Source organism: Neophocaena asiaeorientalis, unplaced genomic scaffold (assembly GCF_003031525.2).
Source record: "Neophocaena asiaeorientalis asiaeorientalis breed wild unplaced genomic scaffold, Neophocaena_asiaeorientalis_V1.1 scaffold134, whole genome shotgun sequence".
NCBI lineage: Eukaryota > Metazoa > Chordata > Mammalia > Artiodactyla > Phocoenidae > Neophocaena > Neophocaena asiaeorientalis.
In genome coordinates this window covers 30895984-30922483 of record NW_020185339.1, presented here as the reverse complement: position 1 = coordinate 30922483, position 26500 = coordinate 30895984, and the positions used below count along the sequence as shown (strand labels likewise).

Here is a 26500-nt window from a genome sequence, read left to right as displayed (position 1 = left end):
CATTCCAATTAATCTTATTCCAGTAAGAGAGGAATTGCAGAACACCTTTAGGAAAATGAGTAAACATGCCATAGACTGGGAAAATATATTTGCAATTTGACAGAGGACATGTATTCAGAATACATAAAGAAGTCTGACAAATACACAATAAAAAGACAAACAACTTAATTTTAAAAATAAGCAAGAGATTTGAACAGACCCTTTACAAAAGGATAGATGAATGGCTATTAAATACATGAAAAGTGTCCAGCACTAGTCATCAGGGAAATGGAAATGAAAATCATGATGAGATAACATTTCACACCTACTTGAAAGGCTCTGAAGTACAAAAGACAATGTCAAATGTCAGCAGGGATGTGGAGCAACTGGAACTTGTATGTATTACTGGTGAAAATGAAAATGGTGGAACCACCTTGGAGTCCTACTTGGAAGTTTCTTAGAAAGTTAAGCATAAACTTAGCACATGACCTGTCAATCCCACTACTAGTCCATTTCTACCCAACCCTCATCACTCCCATGTTGCTTTCCCTTGTCCCAAATCTTCCATGTCTTTATTTTATTATTTTCATCTTTCTTCTAGTCCCTCTTTTTCCATCCCAAATGAATTCTCCCTAATTCACCATAAAGAGTCATTTCTGCCACACCCATTCTAGGATGATATAAAATAAGAATGATTTAGAATTAGCTGTGTATTTTGCCAAAATAAGATGGCAACTATATTTTTGAAAGCTATAAATGTTAGTTATATGTCAAGAGTAACAATAAAAATGGAACATATACCAAAATAAAAGAGACAATATTTAGATTAAAAATGTTTTTTCATGTATAAATAATTCACAGCCTTCAGCAATAGAAAGAAAATTACATCATAGTCATTTGAAAAGTTCATTTATTATATACCAATATACACTTTCTGTAATAAAAAAGCCTCCCAATACATTGAACCATCTTATAAATGAAATAAGAAAATAAAGTTTTCATCTGTTTTTAAATGGGGCTAAATTAACCAGTACAAGATGCCATATGTATGTCTGCCCGGCAGTCTATGAGATCTATGATCCTGAAAAAGGCCGTGAGAAAAAAATGGTGCTTTATTATTTGGCACTGTAGTATTGCTCTTGAATATTTATATAATTAAACATGTTGATATTTTCAAGTCAGTCATTTCAAATGTAAAGCATTCAAAATATATACAGATCTTACAGTTTTTCAATTTTTTGGATCAATCTTTGTTATTTACATTTAAATACATTCAGACCAAACATTTTTTTTAACACTCAGAAGGTACCTTTTTTCACTTTCTATTTTGATACACTCTTTAGATGAATGAAAATAGAAATATATCTTAAAAATGCTATTTGGCAAATTTTTTCCAATAATAGTATGTCAGAAGTTATGATAGTTTCTAGTAATGCTCAATTTCCTTAACAAAGTGCACCATTTTACAGTATTATGACTCTAGAAAATAATACAGAAAACAAATATATATTTACTTAAGGCACATTCCAGCAAAAACTATTGAAATATGATTTAATTTTATCATACTTATATATACCTATATTTCATACTTGGCTGTACTAAAATATACAATAAATGTGCTTGATACTGATTGAGAAAAAAAAAGGAGCAAACTCCAGAAATTCTAGGCAATGAATATTTAATTTTAAATCCATTTCATGAAACTATGTTGTAGAAGTGAGCAAGCGTAATCATTTGCATCTCTTTGTAGTGTTAGCATTTTTATTTTTATAGAAAATGGGTCAATATTGTATTAAATAGCAAATGAATGTCAGCAAATACCTGTGCAAGCTAAACTGAATGAAATCCTATTTTAGACCTGCTAAATTAAAAGAACAACCTTAGAGCTTCCCTGGTGGCGCAGTGGTTGAGAGTCCGCCTGCCGATGCATGTTACCCCAAAAAAAAAAAAAAAAAAAAAAAAAGAACAACCTTAGTATTGATAATTATTTGCAAATAGGGAACTTACTTTCTTCTAGGTGATTACGATAATATTGTAAACATTGAAGAAGAGCATTACTGAACTATATAACTCAGATTTCAAATTTAAAATATCCCCAATAAACAGATACGTACACATGGATTTTTGGGCCCATCAAATTAATTCCCTACTCTCATCCCCAATAATATAAATGTTTGACTGTGAAGAGAGAAAACTACACATGTAAAAAATAAAAATCAAATGTACCATACATTAAAATTCTGATGACTACAGAATAAGATTATATACATAAACATATAGCAATCACAGTTTCCTGCACTGAATGTTTATCAAATAAAAATGTATCAAACAATACTGGGTAGTGTAGCTCCACGTGAATCGTGGTCTTCTAAAAATTCTGAATGAGAATGGAAGACGAGAGGGAGGGCATTGTTCAGTGACAAAACTATGACAAGAGGATTGGGAATACCATTGATAAATGCTTCCAGAACACGCAGTTTAGCTATAAGCATTGTTTTGCTGTTGTTCTATAATTTAAATAAAGCCCCTCTCTATGTTTCATAAGATGTTTTAACATTTACAAAAGATCTACTGAATGAAGAAGTCACTAATTCAATGTCACAAACAGGATGGGCAAAATATTCCTTTAGTGTTGACCATAAGATGTTCTAGCCTGGTGTCTCATGTACTGTACAGAGACAGTTCATAAAACATGCCTTTTGCCTCTGTTATTAAATACACCCAGGGTATTTGGTGCAATATTGAGGGAAGGCGTTAAATAGTAATAGCTTTGCCACCAGGGCATTTTTGTTTGATGTTCTGAGAATACAGGAATTTGGTACTTTTGTGGGGGGAAAAGGTGGGAGGAGAGGGAAGAGGGTATTATCATGCAGCTACCCTTATTCTGCTTGTGCAGAAGTAAAAATACATCATCTCACACTGCTCTAGTAAAACCTGGGTAGAAGTGTGCACCACAGATTTTAAACACATAAACAGCCATTTGTGATGAAAATGATGATTTCCTCTTCTGCAGGTGCCTGGTGATATTGCTGGTAAACATCTTTGGAATCTTCCTGTTATTTCCTGTGAATAACATTCCAATCGAGATAACTCAAAAGTCTTTGGGTTTGCAACTATCTCCAACAGGAAAATACAGTATTTTTCCTTGGGTTAGTGATGCTTGGAATTTGGGGGATTGTAAATCCAGTCAATTATAATGAGTGCCATGCTTCCAATCATAAAGATGATTCCAACCACAAGGAAAATTAAAGCCTGTAAGTCAGAGAGAACTTGTCAGGGAACACAGAAACTATACTTCCTTAGTACAGTTTGCTTTTATAAGTTGCTTACTTAAGGCAGTCATCTGATTTGCATATTGAATTATATTATCCTTATAGCTTAGATGTCCATGCCTAGCAGTTCAATCAATTTAGAACCCTGGCTGGGGAAAAAGGGTGAATACAGTAGTAGTGAGATTTAACCCAAATGTTCAAAATAGAAAAATGGTTAATTGATTTGGTACATCAAAATGATGGAATACCCTGTAATCATTACAAATCAAGCAATAGAAAAAGATTTAATGACCTAGGGAGTGCTCACAATCTTTTAGGTGAAAAGGGTCAGGTTATAAAAGAGTGGTATGTATGATACGATTAAATTTTTTAAAGCAAACAAAAACAAAAGCCTACTATAATGCATGTTTCATATTCCTTGAAAAAAACTTCAAAGTGTATGCGTGTGTATGTAATTACATATATACACATATATATACATGTACATATAATTATATACAAATATTTCATAATTTTAACACTAGAAGGAGCCTTATATATTACCACACAGATCAATCTCCTAATTCTACATGTGAGGAAAGAGCAGCTAAAGATTTTATTTCACTAGAAAGGATCTAGTAGAAATTTTACTCGCTTTTATATCTGGTCAAACTGAAAATAAAAAGACAAGTAATTTGCCAAGGTCACACTGCTGTAAAAATCCAAGCAGAATGGACTACATAGAGTGGAAATTATGGGGCAAGATGATGGGGGGAGCTTTTGATACCAAAGTCCCTGAACCATCCAGAGAGGAGAATGATTCCCAGGCAAAATTCAGGGTCAGTCAGTCAGACTCAAGCCTTAATATAAGACTTTATCAAGCAGTCATTGATAATATTTAATATTGGAAAAACAATTATTTCTAGTATATATTTTTGCAGTACTATCATGGGAAAGAAATATATACTCCCTAGGTTAATAAGGCTGTAAATTATACTATAAGAGATTAACTGGAAAACGAATGGTTCTGTTTCTTAGTCCACACCAGGGAACAACAAGATACTGAGGAGGGGAAAACAGAAGCAACATTTTTTTTTTTTTGGCCTTACAAACCTAACGAATATGACCAAAATATGACCAAAATTTGACCAAAATTTGGTCAAAATATGACCAAAATTAAATTTTTTCATCACACTGCTAGGGAACCTAATTCCTTTCTGCATAATTTCCGGTGGATAATGCAGCAATAGCTTGGTGGTGGAAACTGGAATATATGGAAACCTGTGGGCAAACTCCATTAGCATTTGACAGGTAGGAAGGACTCAGCACAAGACATTTAATATTTGAAGAGAAGAAGTCCTGGAATCATCTGAGTGACAGAAATCCATGTCCCCTTTCTCTCCACCAGAGAGTTCCAGCCCATCTTTGATTTTTGATTCTTGTTCCTCAATTCATTTTTTGGAACTGTGTGCATGCATTTCCTGGTTTACTCTATGTAGTCAAAGAGCAAGTTATAATGGGAGAGATTGCGAATCTTACTTACCCCGACCTTTTGGGGTGACCTAAGAGGTTCTTTCTTGACAAGTTTAAGATAAAAAACTGCTGGAAGAATGAAAATCAGCATAGTGGCAGAAGAAGCCCCTGAGGAGAGACACCGGACAGGTCAAATTCTTACTCAGCAGGGCAGAGACCCAAGGGCATACACTTGAAAGAAACCAAATCTAAAGCGACCCTAATCAAAGCACGAAAAGCTCTATAGGCTCATGGATGCTTATTCAAAGAAGGTATGTTTATAAATAAAATTTAAATGCACCTAACATCATAGCTGGCTAGTAAGTATACATCACATATAATAACAAAAAGGCTGAATGTTACAAATTTATAGGAAATTAGTAATATAAACACATACTAAGAAGGCTGAACTCATCACACACCCTTCTGATCCACTTCTAACTTTTCAAGTTGCTTACACCTGAGTTTTTAAAGTTTTATATTGTATTTAAAATGTGAGTAAACCCTCAAATCAGCAGAATGGAAAATCAAATATATTACAAGGCCACCCAGTTAAGGGAAATAATATGCTTTACAAAGTCAACCTCCTCTTCCTCCAAAGACATCCTTTAAGGCTCAGCTGATACTCACAGACCTAAGAGGGCATCCTGTAGGTAAAATCTATCTTCCTTCCTCTTTGATGCAGAGTTAAGACCTAGGTCCAAATCCTGGGTTCACTTCAAGGTATATGACTTGACTTCTATGAGGCTCAGTTGCCTTGTCTGTCAGAAAAGGCAGCTAGACTAGATGACCTGTAAAGTAGGTTTTAGCACTAACATTTTCTGATCCCATGAATAACGTCCAGTGTCGCCTGGGAGGGAGGGACGGTGACCAGCTGGACTACTAGGAATTCTGTGAGCCTGAGATGGACTGGGATGCTTGACCTCCCTCCATTTATGGACAGCTTGAGTTGATTAGATAAAAACCTTTCTGAAGCTTACCTATGAATCCAAAGATGTATTTTATCGTTGGCACCAGGATGACCAAAACATTATTAAGTGCAATAAGTATGGCTGCAATCAGGAAATGTCTTATCCAGCTGAAGGGTCTTTTGGGAAATAACAGTGTGGTCACTGATGTACGAATCTACAGCAAGGAAGTGCAAAGGCAAGGTCACTGCTTTGGTTTTGTTTTTAATTGAAGTATTGTTAATTTATAATGTGTTAGTTTCAAGAGCATAGCAAAGTGATTCAGTTATACATATATATATATATTTTTTTTTTTTTTTCTCTTTCAGATTCTTTTCCATTATAGGTTATTACAAGATACTGAGTATGGTTCCATGTGCTATATAATAGGTCCTTGTTGGTTACTTATTTTATATACAGTAATGTGTATGTTTTAATCCCAAACTCCTAATTTATTTCTATCCCCTGTCACTGCTTTGTTTTTAACTTTATCTACTGTTTCAAATATTCTCACCCCTCTAAAGCATTTTCTTTGTTTTTCCTTTTTCTCCCAGAAAAGATCTTGATGTTGATTTTTTTTCAAATTTAAAAAATTTCAGTAAAGTAAAAATAACATAAAATGTACCATCTTAGTCACTTTTAAATGTACAGTCCAGTGGTATTAAGTACATTCATATTGTTGTGTAAGTTTGATGCTGATTTTTGATGTTTGGGAACGTGTCATTTTCCTTGGTGATCTATCTTGTGCTCCCCTTCTCTGCTTTCAGAATTATTTTCTTGAAAATAATCTCAGTCAGAAAGAGATAAAAGAACAGATAAGATATATAATTCAGAGACACAATAAAACCCTTGTTGATTTCTAATCATGTCTCATCAGCCTGGATTAAGTATGAAGGGCAAGCACTGAATTTATTTGCATGTGATTGTGAACAGAATTTTTACAAACCTGGTGTTTCTTAATTTTACATTAGATTTACCATTTTTGCCACCTGATATTTTAAAAAATATGATATATTTTGTGTTCACTCCTTTCACCTCCCCACAAGTACAGATTATAAATGCACAAAAGGCAAAGAACAAGACCTAATAATCTTAACATTCCTCATTTCTACCTTAGTGTCTTGCATGCAGGAGGCACTCAATATAATGTTGACTTAAATTGAACAGAGCAAAACTTTTTCCTCCCTTTGAGATCCTTGACAGATTTCAGCCCTATTTCAGCAGCTGAAATAAGTAGGGGAAGGGTCAAGAGAGGCTCCAGTTGTAGCACCTGCTCAAGTTACCCTGATGTAACCGGATAAAAAGATCCTTGTGGGTAGAGGGAGGGAGTGCCATTTATGTTTGAACAGTTTAACAAAGTTGGAAATATTCTTATCTTTTGAATCTTTTAGAGGACACTTTTGGACTTAGTGGAATTCATTTATTGGCTTTCAATAAGAGAGCACTTGAGTTAAGCTAGAACTTCCCATTTTTAGAAATGCTAGGATTGATTTTCACTTTAAAATTTTGCTTCTGAAGTCTCTTAATGGTGTGGAGATGGGAATTCACTTAAAAGAGAGAAAATGTAAAATATATTTTGAAACACACATATGAATGACAAAAACTTTGAGCTGAATTGCTTGCAGTGTCTAATGTGACATTCTCTTCATACCACTACACCAAAAATTAAAGCCATCTGCTTAGGTTTAAAAGGCAATTTCACTTCCAGAATGGCAAGGCCAGATAGTCTCTGGAAACGGTTTGTTTGTAATGGATTTTAAAATTTGGATGAGTGAAAATTATGAATCTCACTCTGAAAAGTAGACTGAGGAAAACAAATGGTTTGATTTTGTTTTCCCCAGCAGCTTGGAAATTCTCCTTTATGTCCTACAATTAGTGCTTATTCAATATTGTCCAAACTTAATAAGCTTAAAATAAGCTTTCTATGGTTCATACATAGTGCTTAAGGAACTATTTGTCTGAAAGTGATAAACTTATAGCATAAACAAGTAGAATACAGGTTATTTTCAGGCAGCGGTCACATGTATGTGCTTTTTTAGCCCTTTGTTGAAATAATGCCTTTAATTCTATAAGCTGAGTTAGAGGCAAACCTATCTGTACAGGGCCTCTGAATGTAAATAAATACAATTTCCTAAGGTCTCATGTCTCCCAGAAAGATTGAGATTTGGCCTAATGATGTAATAGTATAGAAAGTTTACAGGAATGATGATTGAAGTAAATGGTGAAATCTTGCTCTTCAGAATGAATAAGGAGTAACAAAATCCCAAACAGAACTGAAGGCATTTAGAGTTGCCAATGCATTCCTAAAATGGGCAACAGGGAAAATAGGGAGATGGAAGGCTGCTGATGGTGGTAGTTGGTGGAAAAGAATAGAATGAAACTTGCTAGTCATTCATGTGTAAACGCTGCCTTGAGGAGTGAGCCTGGGATTGCGAGGTCCCCAGCAGCTCTGTTTACCTGTGTGTCAAGATAGAGGTGACTCTGACTTATTACCCAGAAAGCCTTGCCTTCTGCCCCACTTATCTCAGTGCCCTTTTCTCTCTGACACAAACTGATAAGAACCTGGAAATGTGGGTCAGATGCTGTGCGTGGGGAAGTCCCCAGCCACAGCCCCGTGAATAATTCTAGAAAAGTTCCATGCAGTTCTAGAGAAAACCTCTGTTATTTCCGGAGACAGCGTTCTGAACAGGAGCGTGTTAGGATGTGCTGTGTTCTAAAGTGGGGACTCAATGTGAGGTCAGAAACGTGGAGGTTGAGTAGAAATCGGGAGCCTTAGTTCTGCACTCTAAAAAAAAATCCATTCTGTTGCTGAGAAGTGAACCATACTTCAGTAGGATTGTGTAGGACAAGGCTGTAGCAAATACCTCTGCATCACTGTTCTATTCCAGTTCATAGCAACATCTGCCATATTTCTAGGCCTATATCTATATTCACTTCAAAACAGGAAGTCTGAAGGCAACATAAGTGAAAAGATTGGTTTTACTAAAATAAAATGAAGAGGAAGTAGCCAAAGAATCTGAGACACGATCTCCTTTTTTTTTTTTAAGGTGCGGTAGGTAGAATTTGAGTCTGTGTGTTCTTGATAAACACATTAGGGTTATTGGGGGTTTCTGTTTTTCATGGTAATGTGTGCATTTTCTGCATAAAGGGAAGCAGAAGCTGAAAACGGCATTATTCGTCCTTGGGAAGGAGGTGCAGTCCCGTAATAGACATCCCACTCCATATCACCTCCTCCCACTACTAAGAAAGACAAAACAGTGTTGAGTGGCTTGTGAAAAAGCTAGAGTCTTAATTCTCTTTATTTATTTATTGTTCAATAAACACTTCAAGCACTTACTTTGTGCCCTTTCTAAGAAGGAAAAAGCTAACCTGTCTGGAGAAAAGAAAGATAATAAATGGAGAGATAAAAGGAAAAAGCAATCACCACCATCAACAACACTTGTCATCTCTTCTTGGGCTCTTAAGAAAAAGAACCAATATATTTGTTGAAAATAGGAGAATACAAAATAATACCTAAAACTGATATATTTTAATCCAGATTAAACCTAATACATATTAGGTTTTATTTGTTTGTTTTATTATTTGTATGGGGGGATACCAAAGCAAAGCCAATAAACTTATTAGTCAAGAGTTTTCTTAATTCAAAGAAACTTTTCAGGAAAACCATGCTGTTTGACTCAGCATTGGACACATGGAAAATCTTGGTTCTAAACTGTAAGAAACAAACAAATACATCACAACCAACTTCTATCACTTTGGGAGAGAAGTGTCTGAATGTAGCCTTGTGGCACTTGACTGGGACAGGGAGGCTGGACCTAATTTTATGTCATCCATCAAAGCCATGGAAGCTTGGTTCAAATAGCTAAGATCCTCACCCAAACTGAAGTTCATGGCAAATGTTGGCAAGGGGACGAATCTATGCTTTTGCTAGAAAGGGCAGTTTATACACCTCAAGAAAGGGCAAGATTCATTTGGAGACGATTTTCCTTAGCAAACCTTGTTGAGCTCATCTTGTGCCAGTCACTGTGCGCACGGCTTACCTTCAGGCGAAAATGTGGACAATCAAACATACCATCTCAATGTAACGTTGTAGGGGGTGAGGCAGAATTACATGCAAAATGTTTCATAAATGCTAATGTTGAGTTTAAATACATAATGGAGGATAGCAGTTAGTTAGTTTTCTGAAATTTGGTTCTAATGGTCAATTTTGGTTTTAATGGGCATCGGATGGGAAATGTTTCCAAACTACTATGGGAGATACAACTAATGGGAAATGTGTTTCCATTCCTGGTGGTCAGATTTATGCCACTGCCTGATCTGTTATACAAGGGAAGAATTTCTGTGGATAACCTGGATTGTTAATGTCAAAGTGAAATGGTCATCACTAAATGAAAGGTTGACTTTCATTTCGTGTTATCATGACCACAGCCATCAGTGTCATGCTGTGAGCAATGCATTAGTTCAACTATTAACAACTAGCTGAGTAACGACAGCCAAGTCCATTAATCTCTTGAGACCACGGCTTGAAAGCACTGTATTTAGGGTTTATGAATCAAGCGATACAGAAGCACATAACAGATTTCTTTTACAAAATGCTTTGATTCAACAATGATATGAGTGCCCACTGTGTGCCAGAATCTAACCAGTAATATCTTTACACACAAAAAGAAGGGTTCCAGATATTCTTTTCTTGGCGATGCTGTTTGCTTGGAAATTTTACATTATGGTACCCTTTCTGTCTACAGCTGTCTTCTGCCTTGTCCCCAAAATGGAGCTGATTTTAGGCTAAAGATGAGTGCGTAACATTTGAAATACTTTCAGATATATGAGAGGCAAGACATTATTTAAAAGTAAACTCTTGGCCACCATAGTAATAAGGATCTGATTTCATGCACTCATGAAAAAGGAATGTGCCAAAAAATAATTCAGCACACAAGCTGCATTTAAAGTGACCGCTGTGTCATTATATGAGCAGTTCTCATCTGCTTGGCCCTGTATGGAATATTCTGTGCAGGACAGTGCTGGCTACTGACTTTTCCCCCTAAAATGAATGGTAAATTCAGTGCTTATGAAAGTAGAAGAGTTAGCAGGAAAGTGCAGACTTCTGTTTATCCATAGGTGGTGATTTTAACTCATGCAGCCCAAGTCTCCATGACCAGCCCTGCCCTGTGATCCCAGAACAACTGGCGCCAATGGAAAATGCCATGTAGGGACCGTCCTAGTACGAGTCTGATAAGAGGGTGTGTGTCAGTCTTGGCGGCAGTAGAAGAAGAGACATGTGATGGATAACATGACTATTTTTCAAGAAATTTGGTTCTAGTGTGTAATTTACTTAACATGAATCTCCTTCTCATTAGCCTTCAAGAAATCAGATTAAATAAGATGACTTTTGATTGTTGAGGTAGCACAATAAAATCGGGGGAGAAAATGAAATACCTTCAGAACTGTGTTGAAAATATAATATGATTTGAAAATGAATGTGGTTTCGGCTTTCAAATTTCAGAAGTTATATGAATTCCTACTCATTTCTACTAATCCACAAGAGAGAAGCTCAAGATCTGCTTTTTTGGATTTGAGCTTAAAAATTAATTTCAGTTTCATTAGGTGCCATTTGTTTATTGTTATTTCCATTTCTCTAGGAGGTGGGTCAAAAAGGATCTTGCTGTGATTTTGCACAGCAAAGGAAGCCATTTATGTATAACTGATTCACTTTGTTATAAAGCAGAAACTGACACACCATTGTAAAGCAATTATACTCTAATAAAGATGTTAAAAAATTAATTTCAACCTCAATAAAGCTGTAAAACAAACAAATACATAGAAATAAATTTTGTGATTTCCCCCCTACATTTAAAAAGTACTTAACATTTTAAAATACTTGCTACTTTAGCAAGTATTTCCTGGCAGTCCAGTGGTTAGGACTCTGTTATTTCACTGCCAAGGGCATGGATTGGATCCCTGGTTCGGGAACTATAAGCCCGCAAGCCACGCAGTGCAGCCAAAAATAATTTAAAAAAAATTTTTAAATAAAAAGAACACTTGCTTTGTCTACATATTACATAGTCAATTTTAAGTGGGTTCAAACTGCTATATAAATAAATAATGTTCCTGGGCATTGCATTATAATTAAATCAACATCAAGTCAGAACGTATGTACTAAATCTGTGGTGTCAAGCAGGATTCTTTCACCAAATCCACGTACTTACAGGGAACAGCACTATGGGCACAGTTAGTGTTACAGCCACCAGGACGGCCAGGCGTACCATGAGGAGAGGGGTGTCAAATGTGTACACTTTGCTGTAAGCATGAAGCAATTCATCTTCAACTTCTCCTGCAAAGAGGAAGAGGAGAACGAGTTCACTAGGTGTAGTCAAATCGGCACTGCTTACCGAAGACGTTTTATAGAAGGAACACAGTATAGTAGAAAGAACCCAGGTCTGGGAATCCAAACACCTCTGTTTTTATCCTGTCTCTTAGCTTATGAGCTACATGACCTTTGTTCAAATGAACAAAGGGGCCCTGAAGCTTGTAAAGTTGCAGGAGGTAATATAAAATTGCTAAGGCTCTTCTCTAGGTCATTTGCATTGTGATAAATCTTTCTCTGCTATACAGAAGCACCACAAAACAGAGGACAGGCTGAAGGTCTTCTGGTTGAAAGGGATGAAACAGCCAAGCCTCATCAGCCTGTCCCTCACTTCTTGCCACCTCCCTCCACCCTCACCTGCCCAGTGAGCCCCGAAGCAGCTTCTCCAAACCCAGTATGGAAACCCTAGGACAAATGATATTTAACATGTTTTCAAACTCAACCATTATGTCTCCATCGTGACACTGAAAGACATACTTCTGGGCTTTTTCAAGTTTTTGTTTGTCTCACTGAGTTGAGACTCATTGATTAAGTAACAAAGATGAATTAGTATGATTGTTATAGGGTCTCCCAATGAATACCGCTATAAGATTAAGATGCTGCCCTCCTGGAAAACATACTTCTTTCAGAATTCTAGGCGTAAATGACAAGGAAATGCTTACAGAATCAGATGTACTCTGATTTTCCCACTACTCCCCTCAAAATCAGACAAAGGGGGTTAAAAATACTTTCAAAGGCATTGACCCAATTTTCGTTAATTTACAACCAGCGAAGAGTTAATGCCCAATCTAAATCAGTGCTTGGTTAAAAGCCAAATATTAGTAAAAAAAAAAAAACCAAAAAAAAACCAAGCAAATGGTGCCCCCTCCAGTCTCTTCCTACCCAATTTGTCTTGCAATCAATTTAATTCACCAAGTCAGCAGGGGGAAAAAAAATGCAAAATATTAGAGAGGCTTATTTTAAAAACATAGTTATGTTGATAACATTGATTTGTGTTAATGTTTGATTCCCTGAAATTTGTCTGTAGGGCCATGCTTCGTCGAAGAGAAGAAAAATTCTGCTCCTTTTGTGTCCTGTTAAGATGCCACAGAGGATATGTTTTCGGCATAATCAAACGTGGCCATAGTCACTTTGTTTTTTGATAGTACGTCCCCAGATCGAAAGGAATTCTGTCATGTCCTTTTTTCTTAGGAAACCATTCACTATAACAGAATGGAATGAGATAATCCAGAAAATTTGTATAATGCTCTAAGCCCCCAGATTTGACTTGACTGGTAAACAAGAAGCAGGTTCCAGCTCAAGGACTTGGTAGTTTTTCTGCCATTTGCTTGGTAGTTAGTTATTCCACTAAAAGAGCTTTACAACATGCAATCTGATTCACTCTCACAGTATGTATGTAGCTTTAGATGGCTTAGAAAATCAAGCCAAAGAAATATCCTCTATCCCCTAAGGAAAATAATTAAATTAGAGGGACGGTTTTTACAAAATATGTGTGAATTCACAAATTATTATAACCTGTTAGGCAGCCTGGTTCAGTTTCCATTTGCTTAGGTCAAATGGTGAGACTAAAATAGCATGTTAATTGAGAATGTACACCTAGAGATCATGCTGTTTACTGAGAGTAATTAAAAGAAGTATACCTACCCGGATTAATGATCAGTCCAACTAGGATTTGCACAAAGAAAATGACTTTGACAGAGTGACCTACCATAAAAGGTTAGGTAACCAAAGAGGCCAGCAAGTAGGTACATGACGAGCATCCCCGTGATGGAAACATTTGACACCGTTTGCATCTTCCTCCGGGACCGACTGAAAAGAAAAAGAACACCGAGCTTTGGTTTTCTGAACAGATGAAAATATCACTACTTACAATTAAAATTTTAAAAATAATAAAAGAATGTGTGCCTGTGTTACTCATTATAAACCACATTTCTAGTGCAGAAACACAGCTTATTTAAATTTGCCTTAGGGAATTAGGGAGGATTTGTTTCCATTTTTTCCAGACAACCTGAAGCCTGATATCATTACCTGGACAGCTTCTGAAAACCATTCTAGAGGCACCTGACTGCTGACACTGGGGTAACTGCTATCACTTCTCTGTCTTTTGGCTCAGATCAAGTGTAGAGTAACTGCTACATGGGATTTTCCAAGTAAATCAAAGACATCAAAATAATTGAAAGTGCTCTATAAGTTTTTTAAGAGGTAAATTGGAATACATGGGGCAAGTTATTGTTATTTAGTGAGAACAGAGACTGAGGTTATTGATGTCTGGGTAAAGAAGATGAGAATTATAGGACCACCTCCCCTCAGGGTAAAGGAAGAAGCTCAGACCCACTCATCCCCAAGGGCTTGTTAACAACCTCAAAGGGAAAAGAGTATTAAGGAATCAGAATATCAGCTGGAAGAAAGAAGATTGTCTAACCAGTGTCTCCCTTATACAGATTAGACTATGAAGGCCAGATACTGGCACATCCCAGTGGTGGAATGTCTTCTAGGCAAGGGTTAAAGACTGACCATAGGTGACATCAGTGGCTTAGCCAGGCCACCCTAATCATAATTTTTGGTCTTCATGGGTGTGGGTCATTTCCAGTTCAGGTGACCTCACTTCTTCCCACCAATATTCAAATTCAAATTCCCCATGCTTGCCAAAATCCTTACAGACATTGGCTCATCCTCCCTCTGTCCTGAACCCCTCCCCTGATTCCTTAGGATGAAGGAACAGGAGAAAAGGAAGCAGTGAGGGGGCTGATTCACACCTTTGTGGTAAAAGCACATTACTGATGAGTGGTTATAGCATAAACCTCCTGTGAAGGCAAAGCTGTAAACCATGCTTGTGTATAAAGCACCTTTGAAAATAGAGCACATTTTCAAAGCAAATTAGAACGCTAAAATGATGGCTGCCTTACTCTTTGAGTTCACTGTAGATGGGAAGGACCTCAGGGTGGCATACAAAAGCAAATGCTAGGATGGGAATTGCATAGGCCGTCTGAAAAACAAAGACAACACCGCATGTTTAGCATTTCAACACAGAGAGGCCATCTCAGCTTGTGAGATAAAAACTCAGAGGCCACGTTGCTAGGCTCTTGGAAGCCTAGACCTCTCACTTACCCGGGAGTTGAATACAAAGTATTTGGGCTGACACTTGTCATCACTGTGTGCTTCATACTCTACTCCACTGCCGTGAATAGAGCCCTTGGCCTGTTTCTCATCTAGCTCTGCAGGATTCTGGTGGGTGTAATCCATCATGAAGTTCACACCACCACTCTCAGAGTTGTTGGGTAACATCATCACGTGCATTGGAGCTGTATTGTTGACTGTCAGATTCCCAACATTGTGATCCAGAACAGGCAGAGGGCAGGGTATTTGGAATTTCTTGTAAATCACCTAGACCCGGTCATTAACACAACAACAACAAGTCAGCCTTTTGAGGAAAACAATGAAACAAAAATCCCTGTGGGTGGTTTATGGGGTAGAGGTGAGGGAACTCTGCTGAGGATTCCTTTTAGACTAATGGACAACGGAGACTCCCTCTAGCCTCAGTCTGATGTAAGGAGTTGGAACTATGGTTGGCAACTCTCTCCCTTAGAGTCAACAAGACAGTATCTTGCGTGAATCTATCCCAAACTCCATGCATACTCTTCCATGAGAAAGATGATCATTTTCTTGCTACGTTGCATCTCGTTCATGTCTTCAAACTAATGAAAATATGGATCATCAGGAAATTCCCCCCTCCTCCTTTGCCTCTTTGGGGAAATATTATATACATTTTGGCATTCATGATATTAGCATAAATCCCCCCTTTTGGAGGGGAGAGGTAGTGGGATGGGGAGAGGATTTCTTTCTTTAATTCCGCTGTGGTCACCTTCTCTTCATGGGTAGAATGAGTAAGAGAAAATGGCTGATTCATGTAAATATGGCTAAGTCTACAGCCTACTCATTTGTCTTCTGGGACTCTTCACTTCTTTTTCCTCCGCCTGTCTAAATACTGGGTTGTTGTCACATTTCTGCTTGAAGTGTTCCTTTCGTCCAAATATACATTCAGTATGCCTAGAACATACTATTAGCAATGGTCTTGACATTCTAACTCAACTATTTTGAAACTCATGACTGTTCTTTTCTCATTCCAAATTAGAATACAAGGAAATTGCTTGTGATGCAAGAATATTTCATGCTAATGACGTGCTTGAACAAAAATGAGGACACCAATTCAGGCACTGAAAGCATCACACCCCTACCAAGTTACAAGGATCATGTCAAAAATCACTTACCACACTGACAAAAAACACCATGCAGGTAAGAGAAAATCCACTGGTATAACCAAGGTAACCTAGGGGTTAGCAGAGAAATTCCGGAAGGTGAATATGGCATCCACAATCAGCTTGCCTCTTGGAATACAAAATGAAAATAAAAATGGAAAATGACTTTACCTAAATTTTTAAGAAGAGAAAGTGGAAGAATGATTCCAACTGACACAAATATGACGAGGTAGTTGCCATTGACATACCATTCTCTAGAAAAGAGAGACCAGAATATTAGGATCAGAAAAGACCAAGTAGAATGAGTCTCTTGATGTTACAGAGAGAGCAGAAGACATACCCAGTATTTTCTTCAAGTCCCATGAACGCTCTGATTACTTCAGGTAGTTCGTATTTAATAATGAAGAGGTAGCTTGACATGGCTAAAATGGAAGACGTGAGAGCTTAGTGGTGGGCACGGCACCAAAGTCACAGGCAAGTTGTGAGAAGTCCAGGCCTTGGTACACCCCTCCTTCTCAGTAATCCCCAAAGCGAGAGAAAAGCCACCCACTATGTATTCTGTACTGTTTCCAAGTTCTTCTCATGAATAGACATTCGGCCCTTTGGCTCTTGCCTATGGACCTTTGCTAACAGTATCAATGCTGATTCTGTGTTAAATCCAGCTCTGAGGTTTTCAGAGAAGCTACAGTTTCAAAGTTTTTTTTCCTGAAGTCATACTGGATTGATAAAAAAAAAAAGTACAAGAGAGGATAGCTTCTCTAACCTTTGTCAATGAAGCTTTTTCTATATCCTTTGTCCAAATAAGAAATCATACAAAGTGGCAAAATTTCTTGAACGTCTAGATAAGTGATGTATGTGTGATCATGTACTCTTCTGAATACCTGATCTATAAAATCTATAAACCCTCTCCTTGGAAAAATAGTTATGCGTATATGCATAACATACAATTTTGCCTACAATTGTAGGGATGTATGCAACATCCCTTTCTCAATAAAACCGACAAGTTTCGCATTGCAAGGTTTAAGTGTGTGCTACATCCTTCTGGTGAATTTTTGCTAACAGACATTTGAAGCAGATATCTAAGTTGCAGATCGAACTATTAATAGTTTAAAAATATTTCCTTAATCTCAAATGAAAGTAATAACGGTGATAACAGTTCCCCACATTGTTTAGTTCTGCATGTGATCAGCTGAAAATCCACATGGAAGAGCAAGGTGCATCTTATCATCTTCATTCCACAGCTGAGGATATAAAAATTTTGAGAGCTTAACTGACGTGTCCAAGATCGCACAGCTTGAAAATGACAGACCACGTCAAAAATATAAGATCCCTGATTTCACGCCAGTGTGTCTTCTCTATTGTGAAATGAAATGATTTTTACAATACCTGATGTGTCTTCTGTAAACATGATTTGGTTAATCTTTACAAAGACCTTGGCTAAAGCTAAATCTTACAGAGGGTAAACAGAGGAGATATTTCTGATTAACTGGTTCAGCGAGGTACCATTCAATTTTAGAGCTATTAGTTGCTGACTCTCAGTGATGTCACCACTGTTAATGTGTTTGGTCTTCGAAAATTCAGAATGATCCAGACCTGTCTGGGTAATGTCAACATTATTCTGCTAATGGTCAGTGTTAATTTTTCAGGGGATTGAGAAAATTAAATGTTCTAAATGTGGAGTTGCTAAATACAGAAATACAAGTGATTTCTTTTAGGCCACAATAACCACTAATCACATAGAGTAACCAAAGTGAGAGATTTTCAGGAAAGGTGTATGAAATTTCATCTCACTCCCTGAAAGCCACACTGTGGGGTGAGGGGCTTGACTGAGAGACCATGTTATAGTTTATTCCATTGTTTAGAAGCATAATAGTAGCTATACTTGGGACAATAGACAATGCTGTTGCCACTCAGCCCATTGGGCTCAGGGCTAAGCGTGTGTATGTCCAGTTAGTTCAGTGGTCCAAACAAGTATATTAGATCACCTATGAAGAGATCCTATGAAAGGCTTGATATTTTAAATCTTGATAAGGCTAAGAATTTGAACCAAATGTAAAGCAGTTTATTTGGTGGGGAATGGGGGACTTATATGCTTGGGACCCAATGCCAGTAAAATGAATGAAACAATTCCAGTGTTACTGCCGAATTCTACCCAGGACTGTAGTCTTACTATACAAAAAATATGAAAGACATAAATACAAATCATTAAGATATGACTGATTTTATTTATCTGCCTACCAACTATCCGTTATCAGGAGCAGGTATAGTTGGATAAAGGTTACTAAAGAAATTGCTGCATTCTAGAAATGCTGGATAATTCCAGTGATTTTATTAATCAAGAAGAATGACCTCCTTGCAAGATCTCTGTGTAAGTTTATTGCAGCATTGTTTACAATAGTAAAAAACCTGGAAACGATCCAAAACTGTTCATCAAGGGATTCAGTACACCAATTATGGTGTATTTATACAATGGAAAGCTCAAAAGCCATTAAAAAGAGTAATATACAAAAACATTCAAGGTATATTGTTAAATAAAAAAAGTAAGCGGTAAATCAGAATTAGAAGATGATCCTGTTTTAACAGTAACAATCTATTTGTTAAATTTGTCATAGAGGAAAACCTGGCATGGGTTTTTCTAAGGATGATTTACATAAACATTTCTTTGTAATTTATATATTTATGTAATGTTTTTGTTTTTCACAATTAGCATATGTTTGTCTTATAATTATAAAAATGCCATTTAAAAACAACCAGGAGGGCTCCAGTGACATGGATATTGAATCCAAGAACTGGAGAGGAAGGGTCCATGTACTGAACCTGTATTATTATGACACTGTGAGGATGAACTATTACTCTCAATTGCATAGGTGGAAAAATTGGACTCAGAGGTGTAAAGTGATTTTCCCAAGGTCATAGATAGTGACAGAAACAAACTCAAATTCAGGTGTTATCAGGCACCAAAAGTCTATTCTCTACTCATGGATTTTAAAATGTCTTTTAAAAAACAGTGACATACCAGATAAATACAAACAAGGCTAAGGGGGCCCAGAAGAGCTAGTACCTAATAGCCCAGAGGATGATGGATCATGGAGCAAACAGAGAGGGAGAGCCAGAAAATGTGTATGTGTTAGGTCTGGAGGATTGTAAAAGTAGGGGAACTAAATATAGTTTGTTATAGTATGACACAGGACACATAGGGAATAGATGATAGATAGATAGATAGGTAGAGAGAGAGAGAGAGAGAGAGAGAGAGAGAGAGAGAGAGAGATTGGGGTTTGTAGGAAAGGTATCAGAAAGGTAGGCAAAGGAAAGATGATGAAAACCCTTATATGTCAGACTAAAGAGTTCAAATTTTATCTTGAAAATCATGAGGGCATGCTGAAGAAGTTTATGCATGTGAGAAGCAAGAGTAGATCTGAATTTGAGAGAGTTAATTGGGAAGATGAATTACAGATGGAAGAGGGGAAACTAAATACAGGAATAACAGGTAGATGTCTACTGCAAAAGTCTGAACAGAATTAGTAATCACCTGAAGTGTGATAGTGAGACTAGAAGGAGAGGAGAGATTCAAAGGCTAAATAAGAGAAAGAATGGATAAAAGCTGGTATTTGATTGGATTGTCAGGGTTAGGGAGAGAGGGAAAAGTTTAGGCTGACACCCAGATTGCTGGCTTAAGAAACTGGATGCTGCTGGTATTGTTCACTGAAATGAAAGAACAGAAGTATAGAATAACAGGTTTGGGGACTGGGTAGGAGGTGAGGAAATAAGTTCTACTATGTGGTGATATAGTCCAGGTCGTTCAAGGAGACTTAGCCAGTAGGACATCTGAAATATGGGTCAAGATGCCTTTTGAGGGTCAAAGACACGATAGGACCAGTGAAGCTGGTGGGCATACATATCACCTGGAACACTAGCAAAGAAGTGTACTTCTCGGCTCTCCTCTGGAAGGGCTCATTCAGTAGGAATTAAAAGAATCTGTAGAACCAAGAAATCTGTGCTTTATAATGCTTCCGATGCCTAGCCAGATTTTTACCTTAGCACAATTTCTAGGGATACTCTACAGTGGGCTGGCTCTGTGCAGGCTGTGTCTCAAGGACCCCAAAATTTGGCTATGTGCCTCAGATACTAAATTTTCCCTTTTATGAAACAAACTCAATCATACATGTGATACATCAACTGTTTGGGCAATGACAGATATAAGCACTAATGCTTTAACTTTTAAAAGGAATAATTAAAGCCATTTGAAATCAAGAAAGGTTTTATTTTATATTTTAATTTTAGAATTTATTTGGTAGGCTTTTATATAGTATTTCATTTCTTAGATATTGCTATTTTCAATTAAAGAGGGATTAAGGAGCAATTAAAGAGCAAATCTATTTAGGAAACTCTACTTTTGAAATTTAAAAATGATAAAACAGCTATTTTTCTGTATTTAAAGGGCCTGTTCATTGCCATTGAGTTTTCTTATTTCTTGAACATCTTTTTAGAAAGTTTAAATGGTTTGTTGAAAGCCAGATCCTCGGGGCTTCCCTGGTGGCGCAGTGGTTGAGAATCTGCCCGGTAATGTGGGGACACGGGTTCGAGCCCTGGTCTGGGAGGATCCCACATGCCGGAGCAACTAGGGCTAGGTCCGTGAGCCACAGCTACCGAGCGTGCGCGTCTGGAGACTGTGCTCCGCAACGGGGGGCCGCGACTGTGAGAGGCCCGCGCACCGCGATGAAGAATGGCCCCCGCTCTCCGCAACAGGAGAAAGCCCTCGCACAGAAACGAAGACCCGACACAGCCAAAAATAAATAAATAAATTAAAAAAAAAAAAAAGCCAGATCCTCTTACCTCCAATGTTCTGCATTGTAATGGAAATAAAAGCTCCGATTTTCCCAGGCCATCCAAATGCCTTTTCACCTAGTTTTTCATAAATTAAAGATCCTATAATCAAAAATGAAAAGAAACTTGTTTAAAAAAAAACCATTTTAGTGACTAAAATATTTCTATGTAATTCTCCACTGGAGCCTCAAACATGTAAATAAACACCATATAGAAATTACAAACCCCAAATACGCAATCTCAAAAGCCATTACAAAATATGGTAAATGTTCTCCAAACAAGAAACAATGCCTTCATTCATCTTGGCTCCAGGCAGCAAGTCAGAACTGTTATTTCTATCATCCACCAAAAGTCTTTTTCTCTATTTGGCTTGAACCTGAGCAGGTTGACTTTCACTTGTCTCACTTGCCCAGATAACTAAAAACATGGAGAGACCATGTGATTGGGGTTAGAAGAAAATGAAATGTAAAATTGACCAACACCATCCTATAGGTATAGAGCTAAAGGCTGAAATACCCTTTAATGAGATCAAAATAGCATGTCTTAGGTCTAGGGAGTGGCATACCTCCTTCCTTCGCAGTCTTTAATAAAAGATGAACTGAATAGAGAGATAGGATTGCCACAGCAAGCAGCATGATTCTGCGAAGGGAATAGAGAGGAGACAATAATGTTTCTATAAAAAATAAGATGTAATATTAGATGTTACAATACATTATTACACTGGTCTTTCCAATCATTAACTTTCCAAGAGTATGTGGACTTGGGGGAAGCTGAAAAATTCTTTTCAGAACTCCACCAATGCCCTTAAATGTCCCAGAACTGGAATTGGCTTTATTTTATGGGCCAAAATGTACTATTGGAAGTTCCTAACGCACCTTTTTTAGTCTTACATTCTACCCAGTAGTAGAATCTGGTTTATAACTTAGATGCCAGATGCATAGCAAAATTAGCAAATACTTACTCAGCATATGGGTATATGTACACCATATCTGCGGGATATTCCCATGAACATTTATAATTGAAGGGCTATTCAATGACCTGACTAAACATTAATCTAAAATCTAGAAATACAGAAGTCAAAGCAAATTCTGAGCTCCGTTACTACTGAGTCTGCATATTAGATGACAGTGATCAGATGTGTGAACCAGAGGGTCTGACAATTGCCTGTATAATAGAGAAAACAGAGAAAGGTAAGTCTAGGGTGCAGGAAAACCTTTGCTGTATTCAGAAAAATCATTTCTGGTTCAGGACCCTCCACATGTCACCAGGCATATATGATTTCTTTATGTATACAGTGATCAATGCTTCTCCAAAAAACAAGAATTGGACAGCAAAAATAAAGAGTGTAGATAGAAGCATCTATATAATAAATTAATGCACAATACTGAACTTTACCTGAAATTAAAAAAAAAAAACCTTATCCTTTGTTTAATATGATGAGAGCATACCAAACAGTCTCCCCTCAATTGATCTAATTCTTTGGTAATTCCTTGGGAAGTCAATTTTATAAATGTAGATTTAGACCGAGTTACAAATGTTACAGCTATTCTAGCTCTATTGTACTGTTTGGTTTTTTTTTTTCACAAAACATGTTCACCAGAACTGCCTAATCAATGTCTTATTCATACATTTTTCCATATACATTATGAATTGACCTGTTTTTAAAGAATTATGTAATTCAGATTATATAATTTTGTTCCCCGGAAAAATAATAAGTGTACCCTGTATTCTAAATACATTTTCTGCTTTGGCAGAAAATACTAAAAGTAACACCGATGAAATCCTGTGTCACTTTTTGGGAATTGAGGGAGATTGCTGAATCCAGTTTGGGCTACTTGGATACACAAAACACATCTCATGATATCTAGCTATGTAATTGTTCTGGCCAAATTAATCTGCTAAATGTTTACAGGCCTGAAATGAGGCTTTCAGTTTTAAAAGTAGAATATTCTCCTGCCATGAAAATGAACTCTAGGATTGGGGGGAGTGTTTCTTTCTTTTTTTTTTTTTTTCTGCGGTACGCGGGCCTCTCACTGCTGTGGCCTCTCCCGTTGCGGAGCACAGGCTCCGGACGTGCAGGCTCAGCGGCCATGGCTCACGGGCCCAGCCGCTCCGCGGCATATGGGATCTTCCCGGACTGGGGCACGAACCCGTGTCCCCTGCATCGGCAGGCGGACTCTCAACCACTGCGCCACCAGGGAAGCCCCCTAATTAATTTTAATGGTATGTGTAATTAGTAAGGAGAAGGCAGTCTTTTGTCTTAGAGATAGTGTACATTATAAAAGTGTACAACTATGCATATGAATATACCTCTAGCCATTAGGAGTCAGAAAATTTTTAAAACTTACTTTATTTCAAACATGGCTTAGAAAAGTAAAGCTGATATCAAAAGCCATTCAGCTAAAAAAATACGACACCTAACAGTTCAATCAAAGCACTGACATGATATAAATATTTATAGTTCAGCCCGATCCTTAGCCCTCAAATAGCTGTGTGATTACCTAATCATAAGTGATATTCAGAACACAAATAGCATATATTTATAATATAAATGTTGCATTCTTAGACAGCTATTTAAGACTCCAGCACTGCATTAGGGGTTGTGATCTGCATTCATACTGATGCCTTACTAACATTAGACTTTATTCTTGTGAAGCATTTCACTGCCACCAACTGTGTCTTTGAAAATACCAGGCTGTACGTAATGCACAGATGTCTGTGGCTGTCTGTCACAGACAATGTGGTGTCCATCCCCCAGGTTGGCTATGTGATGCTGCTACCACTAGGCAGCATTTGACCAAGTTTGTATAAAGTGCATTGGTTTAGGTATAAACTTTGGCCACTCTGCAAAAATCTCTGCGCCAAGCACTGTTTCTAGGTCTTGGGGATACAGACGTGCAGTGAGTAAAAACAGACATGGGCTCAACCCTTTGGAGATGATAGTCTAGCAAGGGAGAGAGACATTAACCAAATGAATCAGACGACCGCACTAAAATATTAACACTGTGATGAGTGTCTAATGAGGTGGTTTGTCCAAGTCATGGAGATTGGGGGAAGGCATAACTGAGGTGAGACTGAGCTGAGTTATGAGGAGTTAACTAGCTGAAGAGGAAAGGAAAGAAGGTTCCAAGATCACGTGCAAAGGACCTGTGGTGAGAGGGAATGGCACCTTCATGGGATGGAGAGAAGGTCACTGTGCCCAGTATATCTTGTATATAAGGGCACAGGAGATGGGACCAGGGCATGCAGGACCCTGTAGGTCTGGTTTGGGAAGGGATGTTTTTCCTAAGAGTGTGTATAAAGTCAGATTTGCTGCCAGGAAAGATCTTTTAAATTATTAAACACCAAATTATTTTATAACGAATTACTTTGTAAAGTGGTTTCTATGGACTGGTAGGGCTGTTCCAGCAGTTTGGGGGATTGGGCACATAAACTTTCTGCCATTTGGTTAGGGATGGCTGGTTGAACAAGTATGATGATTAGACTGCTCTGATTACTTTTCGTTGTTGTTTTATTTAAAAGGAAGAGAATATGTTAATATTTTCTCAGATTATTCCTATTCACAAAGATCAAGCTTCAGATTAATTGAAAGGGCACCAGGTATGCATGGGCTTTGAACCAAGTGTAGATGTGTCCATTCACTTACATAAAAAGGATGATCCCTGTGTTGGCCATGGCATAGGACAGGCCCAGGATTCCACTGCCCATGATGGCATTACTCAGATTGAATGAAGACATTCCAAAGGAGGTGGTTCCAGGATGCTTGAAGACAAAGGGATGCGTGATAAGCAAATATTTGCCAAAGGACGAAGCTTTTTTTGGATTATTCTTATCCTATATTATCTTTACTGGAGGAGACTACCATCCAATAGGGAAGATTAAGATAAAATCACAGTGAATAAAAGTCATGACTCAACTTCAATAAAAGTGTATAATTTTCAGTGGAATGTAGTACTTGATTTAAGCAGGGGTCTCAGTAAAAATAAAAAATACAAGTTGAGTAACATAAAGAAGGGAAAGCATGTAGGATTGCAGATTACATTTGGGTTAGAATGATTTCTCCAAAAAACAAATAAATTTCATAAATGATTTATGCAGCCATATGGCGAACAGGAAAAACAAGCCCTGATTCCAGTAAGGGCCTGAATAAACAGAGAATGTGCTGATCAAGGCTTGGAAAATTTCAGTCACTTTGTTTTCACACAGAGACCCAGGTAGATCAGACATCCTCAAGTCCTGTTTACTGCCAGAGAGCAGAAAGTCACTTACATGTTCATCGTCATAATCTGTCAGCTTCTTTTTCCCCAAAAATCCATTTGTCAGAAATTTCTGACTTTCAGCATCTTCATTAGTAAATTGACTGAACACACACACACACACAGGAAAAGAAGACAGTAAAAACATCTGGTAAATGCTCTGAGTTATACTTATGTTTCAGGTGATCTGTCACTGAATTAGGAGAGGAAAAACAAGACAGACTTTTTTTTCTCTTCTCCTCCACATACTACTGTTCCTTCTAGACCAATGACTGAGCCCCATTTATGAATATACTTTGGGAGGGAGGGAGAAAGTTATGAAGGAAGAAAATATTTTTTTAGTTGGGATCTTTTATAAGCCACATTTCTTTTTCACACATTGACTATTGGACACATATAATAAGGGACTTGCCAATTTACAAAAAAAAAAAAAAAAAAAAAAAGAGAGAGAGAGAGAGAATAATTAGAGCAAATTTTGTTGCCATTTCGAGCCCTCCCAAAGAAAGGGAACAGAGTAGTGACTGAGTTTTCTCAACTGCTAATACACCATGATCAGAGGATCTTATTAATTCAGTAAATATTTATTAAGTGCCTTGGCAATGTGATCCCATCTCACTTGATGCTCAAATGTCTCTGTGAGAGAAACTTCCATGTCTCTGCTCTAAATATGCAGCGACTATGGCTCAGAAGAGTGAGGTAGTGTGTCCAGACGCACCAGATCCCAGGTCTAGGGTCTCCCACAGTGCCATGCAGCCCTGGGCAGGGCACTGTAGCTGGTATTTTCCTCTTTTTTGGTTCCACCTTTTTGTACACATATCCCTTGCTGGAAAGGAGTTGGATGGTAGCTCTGTGCTGTGTTTGGTTGTGTGTGTGTGTAGTTTAATTACTCTGAAAATGTACTTGAATTGTTAGACAATGAATGAAACTAAGAAAAACATTAAAGAAATCCAATGAATTAGTAGAAGAGTTGGGAGGACTTTAAGATGTCACTATCCATGGAACATTGTGACTGCGGTCTACTTGGTACAGGCTGGAAGCTGCACATCCCCTGACAGTACTGGTCGGCTCCTGGAGCTCTGTGCCAGAGGTTTTGAGGGTATGGATCTAGTAC

The 26500-nt window shown here is 37.6% G+C and overlaps 1 protein-coding gene across 2 annotated transcripts in view; it reads right to left on the bottom strand.

Annotated features, from left to right (window-relative positions):
• Positions 1-1976: 1976 nt before the first annotated feature.
• Positions 1977-26500, bottom strand: part of SLC38A4 (solute carrier family 38 member 4) — a 64149-nt gene continuing 39625 nt past the window's right edge. For both annotated transcript variants that reach the window (XM_024736757.1, XM_024736756.1), the window contains exons 3-16: positions 25403-25493; positions 24780-24895; positions 21699-21772; positions 21143-21235; positions 16650-16731; positions 16481-16563; positions 16322-16380; positions 15162-15437; positions 14960-15039; positions 13762-13862; positions 11896-12020; positions 5723-5867; positions 4774-4871; positions 1977-3231 (exon numbers count right to left, since the gene is read on the bottom strand). In XM_024736757.1, the coding sequence (XP_024592525.1) occupies positions 3130-3231; positions 4774-4871; positions 5723-5867; positions 11896-12020; positions 13762-13862; positions 14960-15039; positions 15162-15437; positions 16322-16380; positions 16481-16563; positions 16650-16731; positions 21143-21235; positions 21699-21772; positions 24780-24895; positions 25403-25493 (1525 nt within the window). In that variant the 3' untranslated portion in view covers positions 1977-3129. The remainder of the gene's footprint in view (positions 3232-4773; positions 4872-5722; positions 5868-11895; positions 12021-13761; positions 13863-14959; positions 15040-15161; positions 15438-16321; positions 16381-16480; positions 16564-16649; positions 16732-21142; positions 21236-21698; positions 21773-24779; positions 24896-25402; positions 25494-26500) is intronic.